An 18521-nucleotide genomic window follows, 5' to 3' on the forward strand; every position below is an offset into this window, starting at 1 on the left:
CTGCCCCTCCCCCCCACTGCCTACAACTGCCCCTCCCCCGCACTGCCTACAACTCCCCCCACACCACCTACAACTGCCCCTCCCCCCATCACCTACAACTGCCCCTCCCCCCACCACCTACAACTGCCCCTCCCCCCACCACCTACAACTGCCCCTTCCCCCACCACCTGAAACTGCCCATCCCCCGTCAACAACTACCCCTCCCCATCACCTACAACTGCCCCTCCCCACATCACCAACAACTGCCCCTCCCCACACCACCTACAACTGCCCCTCCCCCCACCACCTACAACTGCCCCTTCCCCCACCACCTGAAACTGCCCATCCCCCGTCAACAACTACCCCTCCCCCATCACCTACAACTGCCCCTCCCCACACCACCAACAACTGCCCCTCCCCCCACCACCTACAACTGCCCCTCCACTGCCTACAACTGCCCCTCCCCCCACCACCAACAACTGCCCCTCCCCACACCACCTACAACTGCCCCTCCCCACACCACCAACAACTGCCCCTCCCCACACCACCAACAACTGCCCCTCCCCACACCACCTACAACTGCTCCTCCACTGCCTACAACTGCCCCTCACCCACCACCTACAACTGCTCCTCCACTGCCTACAACTACCCCTCCCCACACCACCAACAACTGCCCCTCCCCCCACCACCTACAACTGCTCCTCCCCCCCACCACCTACAACTGCCCCTCACCCCCACCACCTACAACTGCTCCTCCCCCCATCACCTACAACTGCCCCTCCCCCCCAACGCCTACAACTGCCCCTCCCCCCACCACCAACAACTGCCCCTCCCCCCACCACGAACAACTGCCCCTCCCACCCACCACCTACAACTGCTCCTCCCCCCACCGCCTACAACTGCCCCTCCCCCCACCACCTACAACTGCCCCTTCCCCCACCACCTACAACTGCCCCTTCCCCCACCACCTACAACTGCCCCTCCCCTACCCCCTACAACTGCCCCTTCCCCCACCATCTACAAGTGCCCCTCCCCCCACCACCTACAACTGCCCCTTCCCCCACCGCCTACAACTGCCCCTCCCCCCACCACCTACAACTGCCCCTTCCCCCACCACCTACAACTGCCCCTCCCCTACCCCCTACAAGTGCCCCTCCCCCCACTACCTACAACTGCTCCTCCCCCCACCACCTACAACTGCTCCTCCCCCACACCACCTACAACTGCCCCTCCCCCCCACTGCCTACAACTGCCCCCAAACCACCTACAACTGCCCCTCCCCCCCACTGCCTACAACTGCCCCCACACCACCTACAACTGCCCCTCACCCCACCACCTACAACTGCCCCTCCCCCCCACTGCCTACAACTGCCCCCACACCACTTACAACTGCCCCCCCACCACCTACAACTGCCCCTCCCCCCACCACCTACAACTGCTCCTCCCCCCACCAACTACAACTGCTCCTCCCCCCATCACCTACAACTGCCCCTCCCCCCCAACGCCTACAACTGCCCCTCCCCCCACTGCCTACAACTGCCCCTCCCCCCACCGCCTACGACTGCTCCTCCCCCACCACCTACAACTGCCCCTCCCCCCACTACCTACAACTGCCCCTCCCCCCACCACCAACAACTGCCCCTGCCCCCACTACCTACAACTGCCCCTACCCCCACTACCTACAACTGCTCCTCCCCCCACCACCTACAACTGCCCCTCCTCACACCACCTACAACTGCCCCTCCCCCCACCACCTACAACTGCTCCTCCCCCACCACCTACAACTGCCCCTCCCCACACCACCTACAACTGCCCCCCCACTGCCTACAACTGCCCCCCGCACTGCCTACAACTGCCCCTCCACTGCCTACAACTGCCCCTCCACTGCCTACAACTTACCCCCTCTCCACCTACAACTGCCCCTACACCGCCAATAACTGCCCCTCCCCCCACCACCTACAACTGCCCCTCCCCACACCACCTACAACTGCCCCTCCCCCCCACTGCCTACAACTGCCCCTCCCCCCACTGCCTACAACTGCCCCTCCCACACCAGCTACAACTGCCCCTCCCCCCACCGCCTACAACTGCCCCTCCCCCATCACCTACAACTGCCCCTCCCCCATCACCTACAACTGCCCCTCCCCCCACTGCCTACAACTGCCCCTCCCCCCACTGCCTACAACTGCCCCTCCACTGCCTACAACTGCCCCCCCATTGCCTACAACTGCCCCTCCACCACCTACAACTGCCCCTCCACCGCCTCCAACTGCCCCCCCATTGCCTACAACTGCCCCTCCACCACCTACAACTGCCCCTCCACCACCTACAACTGCCCCTCCCCACACCACCAACAACTGCTCCTCCCCCCCACTGCCTACAACTGCCCCTCCCCCCACCGCCTACAACTGCCCCTCCCCCCACTGCCTACAACTGCCCCTCCCCCCACTGCCTACAACTGCCCCTCCCCCCACTGCCTACAACTGCCCCTCCACTGCCTACAACTGCCCCTCCACTGCCTACAACTGCTCCCCACTGCCTACAACTGCTCCCCACTGCCTACAATTCCCCCCCACCACCTACAATTGCCCCCCCACCGCCTCCAACTGCCCCTCCACCACCTACAACTGCCCCTCCCCCACCACCTACAACTGCCCCTCCCCCCACTGCCTACAACTGCTTCTCCCCCCACTGCCTACAACTGCCCCTCCACTGCCTACAACTGCCCCTCCACCACCTACAACTGCCCCTCCCCCACCACCTACAACTGCCCCTCCCCCCACTGCCTACAACTGCTTCTCCCCCCACTGCCTACAACTGCCCCTCCACTGCCTACAACTGCCCCTCCACCACCTACAACTGCCCCTCCCCCCACTGCCTACAACTGCCCCTCCACCACCTACAACTGCCCCTCCACCGCCTACAACTGCCCCCCCACCGCCTACAACTGCCCCCCCACCGCCTACATCTGCCCCCCCCACCACCTACAACTGCCCCCCCACCACCTACAACTGCCCCCCCACCACCTACAACTGCCCCTCCCCCACCACCTACAACTGCCCCTGCCCCCACCACCTACAACTGCCCCTCCCCCCACCACCTACAACTGCCCCTCCCCCCACCACCTACAACTGCCCCTCCCCCCACTACCTACAACTGCCCCTCCCCCCACCACCAACAACTGCCCCTCCCCCACCACCTACAACTGCCCCTCCCCCCACTACCTACAACTGCCCCTCCCCCCACCACCTACAACTGCCCCTCCCCCACCGCCTACAACTGCCCCTCCCCATCACCTACAACTGCCCCTCCCCCCACCACCTACAACTGCCCCTCCCCACACCACCAACAACTGCCCCTCCCCCCCACTGCCTACAACTGCCCCTCCCCCACCACCTACAACTGCCCCTCCCCACACCACCAACAACTGCCCCTCCCCCCCACTGCCTACAACTGCCCCTCCCCCACCACCTACAACTGCTCCTCCCCCCCACTGCCTACAACTGCCCCTCCCCCCACCACCTACAACTGCCCCTCCCCCACCACCTACAACTGCTTCTCCCCCCACTGCCTACAACTGCCCCTCCACTGCCTACAACTGCCCCTCCACCGCCTACAACTGCCCCCCCACCGCCTACAACTGCCCCCCCCACCACCTACAACTGCCCCCCCACCACCTACAACTGCTCCCCCCCCCCCCCACCCCACTGCCTACAACTTTACTTCTTGACCAAGCGTCGATACGCACGGACAATGTGAATATCCGAGATGAGGGGCCGGATTTTCCTGCCTCTGCTCCCGGGAAATATATACACAGGTAACTGCCCGCCGGTCTTTGAAGTTTCTGATGGATGCGATGGTTTATTTCTTCCCTGCAGACGATGTTGACGCAGCAGCGACATCCACCACTCCGAGCCCTCCCATTTCTCTGGTGCCCAGTGTGGGAGTCCCAGTCTGGGACGTCAATAACTGTACCCTAGTCGACGGCCAGCTCGTGCTGATGTCAAAGGATGATGAGGTATGTGGGCATGGATACATCTCCCATCGTCTGCGCACACGAAGGTGTTAGAGACCAGTAGGTGGTGCCCTCTGCCTCTGAGCTAGAAGATTTGGGTTCAAGTCCCGCTCTAGGACTTGTTGGTCACAGGAGGAGAGTTTGTCATGTGGTTCAATGGGCCGATAATTAGCCTGCTAATCTTTCCAATGCTTCCCCAAAGGGGTGTGTGTAGATGTGAAATAAATCTACAAGTAATGGTGACCTTTTAACTATTGGGCTGTTGTTGTAAAAACCCATCTGGTTCACTAATGCCCTTTAGGGAAGGAAATCTGCTGCCCTTACCTGGTCTGGGCCTACGTGTGACTCCAGACCCACAGCAACGTGGCTGACTCTTAGCCGCCCCCTGAGATGGCCGAGCAAGCTGCTCGGTTGCATATGGATGGACGATAAGTGCTGGCCTTCCCTGCGATACCCACACCCTGTGACTGAATCGAGAAAGCTTGATGCCCTGGCATAATAGCGGATTGAGAATCGGTCCCTCTCTTTTACAAGAGGCTAATCTGAAACGCCAGTTTGTCCCCTTTCCTTCAGCAGTGGCAGTGACTCATCTGCTCCCTCTGCTGCCTGTTACTTTCATTGTACAGAAACTGTCCCTGTGACCCGACCAGAGGACTGTGAATTGATGATCTGCATTCTGTACCTGAAAACCATCGGAGTTGTGTTGAATTATTTCCTTTCCAGACACTGGTGCTTGTTCAATGGACATAACAAATCTAAAACTCTTATCCTTGTATTTAATCCCATTCCACCCATTGCCCTTGTCGCTCCCTAACTCTATACATTTACCCTGTTCCACAAACTCAGCCCTCCTCTGACTCCAGTATCTTGTGCATCCCTCCCACAGTTTGGCCTCGCCATCGTAGGCCATTCCTAGGCCCCAAACTCTGGGATTCCCTTCCTCAAACCTCTTAATCTCCCAATCCCTCCTTTATGATTCTTCTCACAAACTCATCCTGCTGACCAAACTCCTGACTGCTCCCACTTTGGATCCATTTTCTTTCCCCCACCCCCCCACCACCCCATGCCTTTGCGAAGCCACTTGCGGTATTTTTGCAAGGGCAGAGGAACAATTATAAATGTTATTTATCAGAACCCCTTTTCTCCTGTGATATAAATAGTCATGATAGTTTGAAATTTGGCATTCTTGCATTTGTCCTGATAAGTGTAAGACAGGGAAACTTTGGCAACACGCTATTGGTTACAGTGCTAGAACTAACTGTGATTTTAGTAATAATATCGCTAGTTAATATTAGCAATGTTAGTTACCTGTTCTAATTATTGCCATCTGTTTGTAATTGTAGGGAAGTTGCAAAATTAGGCTGAGGACTAGTAGCTGCATATCTGATACCAGCTTCAGTCAATCGCAGAACTGCGGTAAGAATCTTCTTTTCATTCTCCCCACTCTCTGCTGCTTAGATTTATTTTTATTACTGAGAACCTGAAGTAATGAGCGAAGCCCCACAGTGCAGGGAGCCATGAGGACTGGGAAGAGAGGTAGTAGGATGTGAAGAGGACCCGAGGAGGCTACAGAGAGATATAGATAGGCTAAGTGAATGGGCAGAGACCTGGCAAATGGAGTACAATGTGGGAAAAGGTGAAATTGTCCATTTTGGCAGGAAAAATAAAAAAGAAACGTATTATCTAAATGGTGAGAGATTGCAGAGCTCGCAGATACAGAGGGATCTGGGTGTCCTAGTGCATGAATCGCAAAGGATGAGTATGCAGGTACAGCAAGCAATTAGGAAAGCAAAAGTATATCGGTCTCCTTATTTAAGGAAGGATGTAAATACATTGGAAGCAGTTCAGAGAAGGTTAACTAAACTAATACCTTGATTGGGGTGAGTTGTCTTACAAGGAAAGGTCAGACAGGCTAGGCTTGGCTTGGAGTTTAGAAGAGTATGATGCCACTGAATAAAGCATATAAGATTCTGAGGGGTCTTGACAGGGTCAATGTGGAGAGGATGTTTCCTCTAGTGGGAGAACCTAGTACTGGGGACACTGTTTAAAAATAAGGGGGCACCCGTTTAGGACAGGTGAGGAGAAATGTTTTCACTGGGAGGGTGGTGAGTCTTTGGAACTGTCCTCCTGAAAAGGACAGTGGAAGCAGAGTCTTTGAATATTTTTAAGGCAGAGCTGGATAGATTCTTCATAAGCAAAGGGGTGGAAGGGGTAGGCAGGAGGTTATAATCAGATCAGCGATGATCAGATTGAATGGCGGAGCAGGTTCGAGGCAACCTGCTCCTACTCCTAATTCACATGTTCATATGTTTGTATGTAGATGGGGAGAGAATGAGATTAATTGAGAAGCAATGGTTGGATGGCATCAAGCTTTGGAAGTGAGCAGCCCATCGATGGTAAGAGGTAAACCCACGAGGTTGAGGTGCTGGGAAAGAATGAGTTAGGTTGGACTGCCCCTCTAAGAATAGAGCCACAGATCAGGAGACACTTCTACACACACAGTGTGGTAGATATTTGAAACTCTCTTCTGCAAGCGACAATTGATGCTCGATGAATTGTTAATTTTAAATGTGCGATTGATAGATTTTTGTATTCAAAGGTATATTTTCTATTCATTGATGTGATGTGGGCTTCGCTGGCTGGGCCAGCACTTATTCCCATCCCTAGTTGCCCTTGAGAAGGTGGTAGTGAGCTGCCTTCTTGAACCGCTGCAGTCCATGTGGTGTAGGTACACCCACAGTGCTGTTAGGGAGGGAGTTCCAGGATTTTGACCTAGTGACAGTGAAGGAACGGCCGATATATTTCCAAGTGGTGAGTGGCTTGGAGGGGAACTTCCAGGTGGAGGTGTTACCATCTATCTGCTGCCCTTGTCTTTTTAGATGGTAGTGGTTGTGGTTTTGGAAGGTGCTGTCTAAGGAGCCTTGGTGAGTTCCAGCAGTGCATCTTGTAGATGGTACACACACTGCTGCTACTGTGTGTCAGTGGTGGAGGGAGTGAATGTTTGTGGATGGGGTGCCAATCAAGTGGGCTGCTTTGTCCTGGATGGTGTCAAGCTTCTTGAGTGTTGTGGGAGCTGCACTCATCCAGGCAAGTGGGGAGTATCCCATCCCACTCCTGACTTGTGCCTTGTAGATGGTGGACAGGCTTTGAGGAGTCAGGAGGTGAGTTACTCGTCGCACATTTCCTAGCCTCTGACCTACTTTTGCAGTCACAGTATTTATATGGCTAGTCTAGTTCAGTTTCTGGTCAATGGTGACACCCAGGATGTTGAGAGTGGTGGATTTAGTGATGGTAATGCCACTGACTGTCAAGGGATGATGGTTAGATTCTGTCTTGTTGAAGATGGTCATTGCCTGACACTTGTGTGTCATGAATGTTACTTGCCACTTGTCAGCCCAAACCTGGATATTGTCCAGGTCTTGCTGCATTTGGACATGGACTGCTTCAGTATCTGAGGAGTTGTGAATGGTGCTGAACATTGTGCAATCATCAGCGAACATCCCCACTTCTGACCTTATGATGGAAGGAAGGTCATTGATGAAGCAGCTGAAGATGGTTGGGCCGAGGACACTACCCTGAGGAACTCCTGCAGTGATGTCCTGGAGCTGAGATGATTGACCTCCAACAATCACAACCATCTCCCTTTGTGCTAGGTATGCCTCCAACCAGCGGAGAGTTTTCCCCCTGATTCCCATTGACTCCAGTTTTGCTGGGGCTCCTTGATGCCACACTCGGTCAAATGCAGCCTTGATGTCAAGGGCAGTCACTCTCACCTCAACCCGGGAGTTCAGCTATTTTGTCCATGTTTGAACCAAGGCTGTAATGAGGTCAGGAGCTCAGTTCTGCTGAAGGGTCTTGAGGACTCAAAACATCAACTCGTTCCTTCTCCGTCGATGCTGCCAGACCTGCTGAGTTTTTCCAGATAATTCTGTTTTTATTTTGGATTTCCAGCATCCGCAGTTTTTTGTTTTTATCAGGAGCTGAGTTCCCTGGCGGAACCCAAACTGGGCGTCAGTGAGCAGGTCATTGCTAAGCAAGTGCTGCTTGATAGCACTGTTGATGACCCCTTCCATTACTTTACTGATGATCGAGAGTATACTGATGGTGCGGTAATTGGTTGGGTTGGATTAGTTCTGCTTTTTGTATACAGGATATGCCTGGGCAATTTTTCTCATCGTCGGGTAGATGCCAGTGTTGTAGCTGTACTGGAACAGCTTGGCTAGGGGCACAGAACATTCTGGAGCACATCTTTAGTACTATTGCTGGAATGCTGTCAGGGCCCATAGCCTTTGCAGTATCCAGTGACTTCAGCTATTTCTTAATATCATGTGGAGTGAATCGAATTGGCTGAAGATTGGCACCTGTGATGCTGGGGACCTCCGGAGGAGGCTGAGATGGATCATCCACTCGGCACTTCTGGCTGAAGATTGTTGCAAATGCTTCAGCCTTATCTTTTGTACTGACGTGCTGGGCTCCTCCATCATTGAGGATGGGGATATTTATGGATCCTCCGCCTCCAGTGAGTTGTTTAATTGTCCACCACCATTCACGACTGGATGTGGCAGGACTGCAGAGCTTAGATCTGATCTGTTTGTTGTGGAATCGCTCAGTTCTGTCTATCACTTGCTGTTTATGCTGTTTGATACACAAGTAGTCCTGGTGCTGTAGCTTCACCAGGTTGACACCTCATTTTTAGGTATGCCTGGTGCTGCTCCTGGCATGTCCTCCTGCACTCTTCATTAATTGATATGAAGCCAAGGCAGGTAAATGAAGTTAAATCACAGGTCAACCACCATCGTATTGAATGAAGGACGCATGTGTGTGTGTGTGTGTGTGTGTGTGTATGTGTGCTTGTGTGTGTGTGTGTGTGTGTGTGTATGTGTATGTGTGCGTGTGTGTCTGTGCGTGCCTGGTGTGTGTGCCTGCGTGTGTATGTGTGTGTGTGTGCACCTGTGTGTGTGTGAGTGCGTGCTTGTGTGTGCGCCTGTGTGTGCCTGCATGTGTGTGTGTGTGTGCCCGTGTGTGTGTGTGGGTGGGTGTGTGTGTGCATCTGTGTGTGTGTGTGCGCCTGCGTGTGTGTGTGTGTGCCTGCGTGTGTGTGCCTGCGTGCGTGTGTGTGTGTGAGCGCGTGCCTGTGTGTGCACCTGCGTGTGTGTGTGCGCCTGCGTGTGTGTGTGTGTGCCTGCATGTGTGTGCCTGCGTGCATGTGCCTGTGTGTACATGCCTGTGTGTGTGTGTGTGTGTGTGTGTGTGAGTGTCTGTGTGCGCATACATGCTGATGGGCTTAATGGTGTGGGAAAGGCTGCTTCTAGTTTGAGTGCTTTGAGCCAGAGAAGGAAGGAATCTTTCTTGCTTCTGTAAGGTCTGGATGATCCTGTGAACAACCATTGATTCAAATGCACAGGATTTTCTCAGTTTCATAAAGAATAAAGCCCAATATGAATAAATCAGTGACTGGAGAACAAAGCACAGACTGAGCATAATTTTCTGGGCTCGAATGTCTGTATTAGTCACAACTCTTTAACATATTTGGGTAGCATTCCTTTACTATTTTAACAGAAGCATTAACCCATTTAAGGCAAAGACTTTAACACTCATTCTTCCTTCTATTTGATCTTGCTCTTCATGTGCTGTGTGTCCTGCTCTGCTTTCTGATGACTCAAAGCAGTTTTTTTGGATCGGAAACTTTCTGTGGGCCAGATTTTGCTGCAGCACAGCATCTACTAATATCAGACTTAGTTAATTAGACTTGCCATTCACCTTTTAACTGAAAACATTTTTGGCCCCAAAGTGACTGGAAGTATGAGTTGTCAATATCACAGCAAAGGCAACAGGGCATCTGGAATTGGATTAACCGGGCAACCAATAGCGTATCTCCCCAACCAATCACATTGAAGGATTGAGAACAGTGCAAAGATAGAGAAGGTGGAAGACTTAAAGGGGGTGAATTCAATGTCAGAGCAGGTTCAGAACAAGAAATAAAGAGAGGGAAGGAAGGATTGGATTAAAAGAGAGAAGAATAAAACAGACAGAAAGGAAAAGTAAAAAAAAAGTTAAATTTAACATTTCACATTTCCCCCAAAATTTGAAACCTGAAAGAATGAGACCCTACACTTGTAAAGGTTAATTTTCATTTCCAGAGTGGTTGCTTGGCAGGAATTAACAATTATAACATTTTAAATGGCTTGTAACTTTCTGTGGTGAGTTTAATGGTCAAGTACAGCAAATTCCTTAAAAAATGGGGAAGTGAAGGGAAAGACACCATTTTCATGAGATAATGTAGTGTTTGCACCTTACTGTTTAACCACGTGTCTGCCACTCACCTGAGGCTGCACCATTTATGCATGAATAGCAGCGAGCACCATTAGCCTCATGGTTACTTTGACACCAAGTTTTTGCACAGTGTAATTAACACCATAAGCATGAATTTAAGTAGTTTAAGAGCTTAATGGAAATAATACTGAACTAGAGTCTCTAGTGACCTAATTCAAGGCTTCCAATGGGGAGCTGAGTCAGACAGAAGAAAAAAAGTACTGGGTTTGAACCTTGACCTGTGCAGAGATGGCAAAAATATCTCAGATCAAACAGCCTTGTCCACAATGGAGGTGGGGGTGTAGTGGTATTGTCACTGGACTGGTAATCTAGGCACCTGGGGTAATGCTCTGGGGACCCAGGTTTAAATCCCATGATGACAGATGGTGAACTTTGAATTTGAATAAAATAAAGTCTAATGACGACTATGAAACCATAGCTAATTGTTGTAAAAACCCACCTGGTTCACTAATGCCCTTACCTGGTCTGGCCTGCATGTGACACCAGGCCCACAGCAATGTGGTTGACTCTTAAATGCCCTCTGAACAAGGGCAATTAGGGATGGGCAATAAATGCTGGCCTAGCCAGGAACACCCACATCCAATGAATAATTTTTAAAAATTCAGGAAGGATATCAAGGCCTTTGGAGAGAGTAGAGCAGATTTACTAGAGTAGTACCAGGGATGAGAAACTAGAGGAGCTGGGGTTGCTCTGCTAGCAGCCGAGATGGTTAAGGACATTTTTTGAGGTTTTGATAAAGTAGTGCCACTAGGACTGGGTCGGCAACCAGAGAGCACAGATTTACAGTCTAAAGAAGCAGAGAGAAGTTGAGAGGAATTCTTTTCACAGGGAGAATTGTTGTGACCTGGAATGCACTGCCTGAACGGGCGGTAGAAGCAGATTCAACAGTCACTTTCAGAAGGAATTGGATAAATACTTGGAAAGGGGAATTTGCAGGCTGTAGGAAAAGAACAGAGGGCAGTGCGACTAATTGGATAGCTCTTTCATAAAGCTGGAACAGGCACAATGGGCTGAATGGCCTCCTTCTGCACTGTTGGATTCTATGACTTGCCCATTGACTGAAAGCCCACTGGCCAAGGCAATGGGAGCCAGCCCAATGGTCATGGATCTAGGCCCCAGCACAGATTCAGAATGGGAATAGGTGAACAATGAAGAAGATGTCTGGCTGTGCTGAAGCATTGGGACTGCAGTTAACCAGTTGTCCAGCAAGTGGTGCTTTTTGTTGCTATGACGCATAGAGCAGCTGCCCAGAGATTCACGCCAGGCATTTCCTCTGGTTGAAAGGCAAAAATGTAATTCTTACAAACACTTCATGAGAAAATGTAAGAGAAGGGTGAGAGGTGAGGGGTGAGGGGTGAGCTGATAGAGGTCTTTAGGATTATGAAAGGGTTTGAGAGGGTAGGTTCTCAAGCCATTGTGGTTGAAGGACCCCTTTTCAAATGGATGAGTGATCATGGTCCTCCAAACCAAATTATATATCAATATAACACTCACAATAGGAAAGTGTTGCATGGAGGGGGGTTTTTGATAATGCTTTCAAAAAATTGGTAATTCTCTACCGTAACAAATTGAGAACAACTTCACTGATTTAGACAATCATGAAACAAACCAGGAAAATCAGAGGTAGTAGTTACGCATAACTCCACTAACACTCCAATGGCTTTTAATGTGGTTAAAGATTGTGAATTCTCCTCCAAGCCACTCACCATCCTGATTTGGAAATACATCAGCCGTTCCTTCATTGTTGCTGGGTCAAAAACCTGGAACTCCCTCCCTAACAGCACTGTGGGTGTACCTACACCACATGGACTGCAGCGGCTCAAGAAGGCAGCTCACCACCACCTTCTCAAGGGCAATTAGGGGAGGTGGTGGCATAGTGGTACTGTTACTGAACTAGTAACACAGGCACCTGGGGTAAGGCTCTGGGGACCTGGATTCAAACCCCACCATGGCAGACAGTGAAATTTGAATTTATCTCTGAGGTAGACCATAAAACCATTGTCAATTGTTGTAAAAACCCATCTGGTTCACTAAGGCCCTTTAGGGAGGGAAATCTGTTGTCCTTACCTGGTCTGGCCTACATGTGACTCCAGACCCACAGCAATGTGGTTGAATCTGAAATAGTCTAGCAAGCCACTCTGTTCTTGAGCGTAAATAGATAATGGCTTAGCCAGTGACACCAACATCCTGTGAAAGAATGAAAGAGCACATTGCTAAATTCATTTACAGGTCACAAGCAGCTACTGATCAAATCAGTATTAACAACAGCTTTTTTTTATTCATTCACGGGATGTGGGTGTCACTGGCTGGCCCAGCATTTATTGCCAATCCCTAATTGCCCTTGAGAAGGTGATGGTGAGCTGCCTTCTTGAACCGCTGCAGTCCATTTGGTGTAGGTACACCCACAGTGCTGTTAGGAAGGGAGTTCCAGGATCTTGACCCAGCGACAGTGAAGGAACGGCCGATATATTTCCAAGTCAGGATGGTGAGTGGCTTGGAGGGGAACTTCCAGGTGGTGATGTTCCCATGTGTCTGCTGTCCTTGTCCTTTTAGATGGTAGTGGTCATGGGTTTGAAAGGTGCTGTCGGAGGAGCCTTGGTGAGTTCCTGCAGTGCATCTTGTAGATGGTACACACTGCTGCTACTGTGCGTTGGTGATAGAAGGACTGAATGTTTGTGGTGCCAATCAAGTGGGCTGCTTTGTCCTGGATGGTGTCCAGCTTCTTGAGTGTTGTTGGAGCTGTACTTACCCAGGCAAGTGGGGAGTATTCCATCACACTCCTGACTTGTGCCTTGTAGATGGTGGACAGGCTTTGGAGAATCAGGTAGTGAGTTATTTGTCACAGGATTCCTAGCCTCTGACCTGCTCTTGTAGCCACAGTATTTATATGGTTATTCTAGTTCAGTTTCTGGTCAATGGTAACCTCCAGGATGTTGATAGTGTACGATTCTGTTATGGTAATGCCATTGAACATCAAGGAATGATGGTTATATTCTGGCTTGTTGGAGATGGTCATTGCCTGGCATTTGTGTGTCATGAATGTTACTTGCCACTTGTCAGCCCAAACCTGGATATTGTCCAGGTCTTGCTGCATTTGGTCATGGACTGCTTCAGTATCTGAGGAGTTGTGAATGGTGCTGAACATTGTGCAATCATCAGCGAACATCCCCACTTCTGACCTTATGATGGAAGGAAGGTCATTGATGAAGCAGCTGAAGATGGTTGGGCCGAGGACACGACCCTGAGGAACTCCTGCAGTGATGTCCTGGAGCTGAGATGATTGACCTCCGACAACCACAACCATCTTCCTTTGTGCTAGGTACGACTCCAACCAGTGGAGAGTTTTCCCCCCCTGATTCCCATTGACTCCAGTTTTGCTAGGGCTCCTTGATGCCACACTCGGTCAAATGCTGCCTTGATGTCAAGGGCAGTCACTCTCACCTCACCTCGGGAGTTCAGCTCTTTTGTCCATGCTTGGACCAAGGCTGTAATGAGGTCAGGAGCTGCGTGCCCCTGGCAGAAACCAAACTGAGCATCAGTGAGCAGGTTATTGCTAAGCAAGTGCTGCTTGATAGCACTGCTGATGACCCCTTCCATTACTTTACTGATGATCGAGAGTAGACTGATGGGGCGATAATTGGCCGGGTTGGATTTGTCCTGTTCTTTGTGTACAGGACATACCTGGGCAATACCAGGGTGAACAGTCTCACCATACTTTGCTGTTTAACAGGCTGACAATTCTGTTGCTTAAAGAGAAGCTTCACATAAGGAGCCAAGTTTTCTCTCCTGCAACTTTATAACAGATCCCTCACGCGGATGTGACCCTCTTGGGAATATTCCACCAACCTGTTCAAAACCACCACAGGTTCTCTGTGTTACTGAATCATTCCACTAATATATATTATGGCAACATGGCAGAAAATTTCTGTAAAACGAACTGACCCTTTCCACAATCAGAAGAATCAAACTAACACGAGGTTAATATAAATGGACAATACTCAGTCTGGTTGTGTGTGCAGCATCGCAGTGACACGTTCACTGCACAGGAGCCCAAATTCAACACAACCGCCACCCCCCCCCGCCCCCCACCCCCCACCCCACCCCCACCCCCCCAACCACCCGGGTATCACAGCAGCAAATACACCGACATTGCCTCTCCTCCTGAAAGTAACTGGGCCACTCACTAACCATGGCAGCTGAGATCCTTGTGACTGTGAAGAGTGTTTAGGAGTTTTGGGGGTGAACACGTCTGTCAGCTACTCGAGTGGGGCTAACACCAACTCCTTGTGAGTTCATATAGAGCAGGTTGGGAAGGCAGCTCTTCTTACAGAAACAGAACTACCTGGAAAAACTCAGCAGGTCTGGCAGCATTGGCGGAGAAGAAAAGAGTTGACGTTTCGAGTCCTCATGACCCTTCGACAGAACTAGGTGAATCCAAGAAGGGGTGAAATATAAGCTGGTTTAAGGTGTGTTGGGGGGGTGGGTTGGGTGGGGGGAGAGAAGTGGAGGGGGTTGGTGTGGTTGTAGGGACAAACAAGCAGTGATAGAAGCAGATCATCAAAAGATGTCACAGACAACAGAACAAAAGAACACATAGGTGTTAAAGTTGGTGATATTATCTAAATGGATGTGCTAATTAAGAATGGATGGTAGGGCACTCAAGGTATAGCTCGCATAAAATATTTAAAAATAATGGAAATAGGTAGGAAAAGAAAAATCTATATAAATTACTGGAAAAAATAAAAGGAAGGGGGAAGAAACAGAAAGGGGGCGGGGATGGGGGAGGGAGCTCACGACCTAAAGTTGTTGAATTCAATATTCAGTCCAGAAGACTGTAAAGTGCCTAGTCGGAAAATGAGGTGTTGTTCCTCCAGTTTGCGTTGGGCTTCACTGGAACAATGCAGCAAGCCAAGGACAGACATGTGGGCAAGAGAGCAGGGTGGAGTGTTGAAATGGCAAGCGACAGGGAGGTTTGGGTCATTCTTGCGGATAGACCGCAGGTGTTCTGCAAAGCAGTCATCCAGTTTACGTTTGGTCTCTCCAAACCATCCTTCTTAATTAGCACATTCGTTTAGATAATATCACCAACTTCAACACCTCTGTGTTCTTTTGTTCTTTTGCCTGTGACATCTTTTGATGATCTGCTCCTATCACTGCTTGTTTGTCCCTACAACCACACCAACCCCCTCCACTTCTCTCCCCCCACCCAACCCACCCCCCTCCCCACCAACCATCTTAAACCAGCTTATATTTCACCCCTTCTTGGATTCACCTAGTTCTGTCGAAGGGTCATGAGGACGCGAAACGTCAACTCTTTTCTTCTCCGCTGATGCTGCCAGACCTGCTGAGTTTTTCCAGGTAATTCTGTTTTTGTTTTGGATTTCCAGCATCCGCAGTTTTTTGGGGTTTTTTTTGTTTTTTTTAGCTCTTCTTACAGCCCTTTTTCCCTTTGGGTTTTCCTTTCACTTGCCCGGCTAGAGAAATTATTTCGCGGACTCGCTCAGAATTCTCTACAACGCCCACCCCACCCTCCGCCCAGGGTTTCCTTGGAGACTAGGTTGAGAGTCAATGTGGTAGAAGTAGAGAAAATACTGATGAGACCAGAACCAGGGGGCCATCAATATGAGATAGTCACTGATAAATCCAACAGGGGATTCAGGAGAAACGTCTTTACCCAGAGAGTGGGGAGAATGTGGGACTGGCTCCCACAGATATTGGCTGAGGCGGATAGTATAGATACATTTAAGGGGAATCTGGATAAAACACACGGTGGGGGGAAAGGAGCAGAGGGATATGCTGCTGGGAAGAAGGGTGGGCGGAGGCTTGGGGGGAGCATAAACCTAGCACAGACCCGTTGGGCCGAATGGCCTGTTTGTGTATTGCGGATGCTAGACTGTTAAACTTTGTGATGTGAGCTGCGCATTCTAACCTGCTGAGAGTAGCCTTTAACCATCAGAAGTGGCTAACAGTGAACGGCTGGTGTTCCTCAATGAGACACACATTCTGGGAATGGCGCTGCGGGGTCAGGGGGAAGTTGGGGGGGTGGGGGGAAGGTTTCGCCCCACACGCCATGAAACCAGTTGGCTTCTGTCTGGTTTCGGGCCGACGTGGTCATGATTGTTGCTCTATTTCCAAACAGCCCGTGAACAAAATTGCAGTTAAGTCGTCTTGGCGGGCAGGAAATGACTAACGCTTTTCAGAACAGGAGGCAGATGGAGAGGCAGCATGACACATTTAACAAGTCTTGGGGCAAGATTAAGCGGACTTCAGTCGGAATTCCTGTCGACAGCTGTGTTTATCGTTTTGTCACCTGCATATCCCACAGTGTGACCTAACCGCTCCCCCCATGCCCCGCAAAGGATTAAAAAAAATATATATATATATTAATTAACGTGCTTGCTGCAGTGACACAATATCCAGATGACACAATGATGGGTTTCAGTGTTGTCAGTGATTATGCAGCTTTTTTCCCATGTCTTGGTTGTCAGATGTACACTGTGTTCTGCTGATACGGTTCAAAAACTACTTAAACTCGAATCTTGTTGCACATCAGGTTGGCTGACTCCAGGAGAGCTAGCCGGGTCTCTACAGGTGGTCTCAGTATACCTGCAGAGAGGAGAGGAGAAATCAGCCAGGCCACAGCTCTGTAGAGAAACTATGAGAGCCGAAATATTGTTCTCCTTAGAATGGAGGGGGTTAAGGGAACATGTGTTCAAAGTGATGGAGAGTTTTGATAGGACTGAGTAAGGAGAAACTGGTTGCAGTGACAGGAGGGTTGATAACCAGAGGACACAGATTTAAAATTATTAGCCAGAAAAAACCAAAGGAGGGGATAAGGATTTTTTTTAACGCAGTGAGTTGTATAATCTGCGATATGAAAGGGTGATGGGAGCAAGTTCAACAATAACTTTCAGAAGGGAATTGGATAAATATTGAAAAATGAGAAGATACGCAGGGCTACAGGGAGAGAGCAAGGGGAGTGGGACTGATTGGAGAATTCTTTCAAAGAGCTGGCACCGGCGTGATGGGCTGAGTGGCCTCCTCTTCCCCCTGCTGTGCAGCATTCTGTAGTTCCCGCTGGACTTGGTTGTCAGGTTACCAAGAAAATGATCGCAGAGCTTATCGTGAATCTAAGAAGCAAAAAGCGACCTCGTTGTGAATCAGGGGAAATTTGAGAGACTGCAAGACGAGTGGCTGCAAACAGGAAGTCAGGAAGGTAGAAAAATGAGAAGATTCGGGGCTGAATATTTCCTCTGAAATCAGACCGACGTGATCATGTGACCGGTGAAGTTGGTTGGCAGTTGCAATCAGACCGATGTACACCTCTTGGTGGTGAGGGAGGCAGCACATCACAGGGAAGGGCCACAGTCCTTTCTCAACAGGCTGCAGAGGGAGGCAGAACTTCAAGAGGAGCTCACCGGAGCTCTGAACGGTTTTGGGAAAGGTTCTTTGAGACAGCGGTGGTCGTGGCAGAGGGAGCCACAGCCTGAAGACTCTAGACGCTGGGAGTGTAACACCGAGACTTGGGCAAAAAAAAATAAACAACAGCTACAGACCAAGATGGGCTTGAAGCGATTGTTAGCCTGTGGGGTGCAGCAAGGTGAGTGACGACTCTATATGCTGTCTCCCCAACCTCAGCATGCATAGCTCAGCAAAGTGTGTAGGCTGTTTACAAGGATCAGTTACCTTCTCAGTAGGTAACTCAGTGGAGAAGAGATTGACCTCTCCCTGGTCGCTACCTCACCAACTGAAGGCCACTGAAGCTAATCACAGCACCTCAACTAATGTCCCAGTGGAAGCCAGCTTCGCTCAGGATAATTTGCCATTATTCAACATCAGTTAGGCCTCAGCTGGAGGGTTGTGTTCAGTTCTGGACACCACATCAAGGCCTTGGAAGGGGGGTGGGTGGTGGGGTGGGAGAGAGTTACTGGAATGGTACCAAGGGGGAGGAAGCAGATTCAATAGAAATGTTCAAAATAGAACACTTGATAGAAAAAAATACAGCGCAGTGGGGAAAGAACAGGGGAGTTGGACTAATTGGATAGCTCTTTCAAAGGACTGTCACAGGCTCAATGGGCTGAATGGCCTCCTGTGCTGTATCACTCTATCATTCTAACAGGATTGAGACTGGGACTTTCCGGATTTGTTCAGTTCAGTTTCACACCAGCAACTCATTAGCACAAACAGAAACGTC

At 50.3% G+C, this 18521-nt stretch overlaps 1 protein-coding gene across 2 annotated transcripts in view; it reads left to right on the forward strand.

Annotated features, from left to right (window-relative positions):
* LOC121271409 (ras GTPase-activating protein nGAP-like) overlaps positions 1–18521 on the forward strand; it is a 126978-nt gene that overhangs the window by 54968 nt on the left and 53489 nt on the right. The window contains exons 2-3 of one of the 2 annotated variants that reach the window (XM_041177399.1): positions 3858–3997; positions 5338–5410. In XM_041177399.1, the coding sequence (XP_041033333.1) occupies positions 3858–3997; positions 5338–5410 (213 nt within the window). Of the gene's footprint in view, positions 1–3857; positions 3998–5337; positions 5411–17700; positions 17928–18521 lie in introns of those variants that run through there. The other variant, XM_041177401.1, reaches the window with a different exon arrangement.

The sequence above is a fragment of the Carcharodon carcharias genome, chromosome 30 (genome assembly GCF_017639515.1).
Source record: "Carcharodon carcharias isolate sCarCar2 chromosome 30, sCarCar2.pri, whole genome shotgun sequence".
Lineage (NCBI taxonomy): Eukaryota > Metazoa > Chordata > Chondrichthyes > Lamniformes > Lamnidae > Carcharodon > Carcharodon carcharias.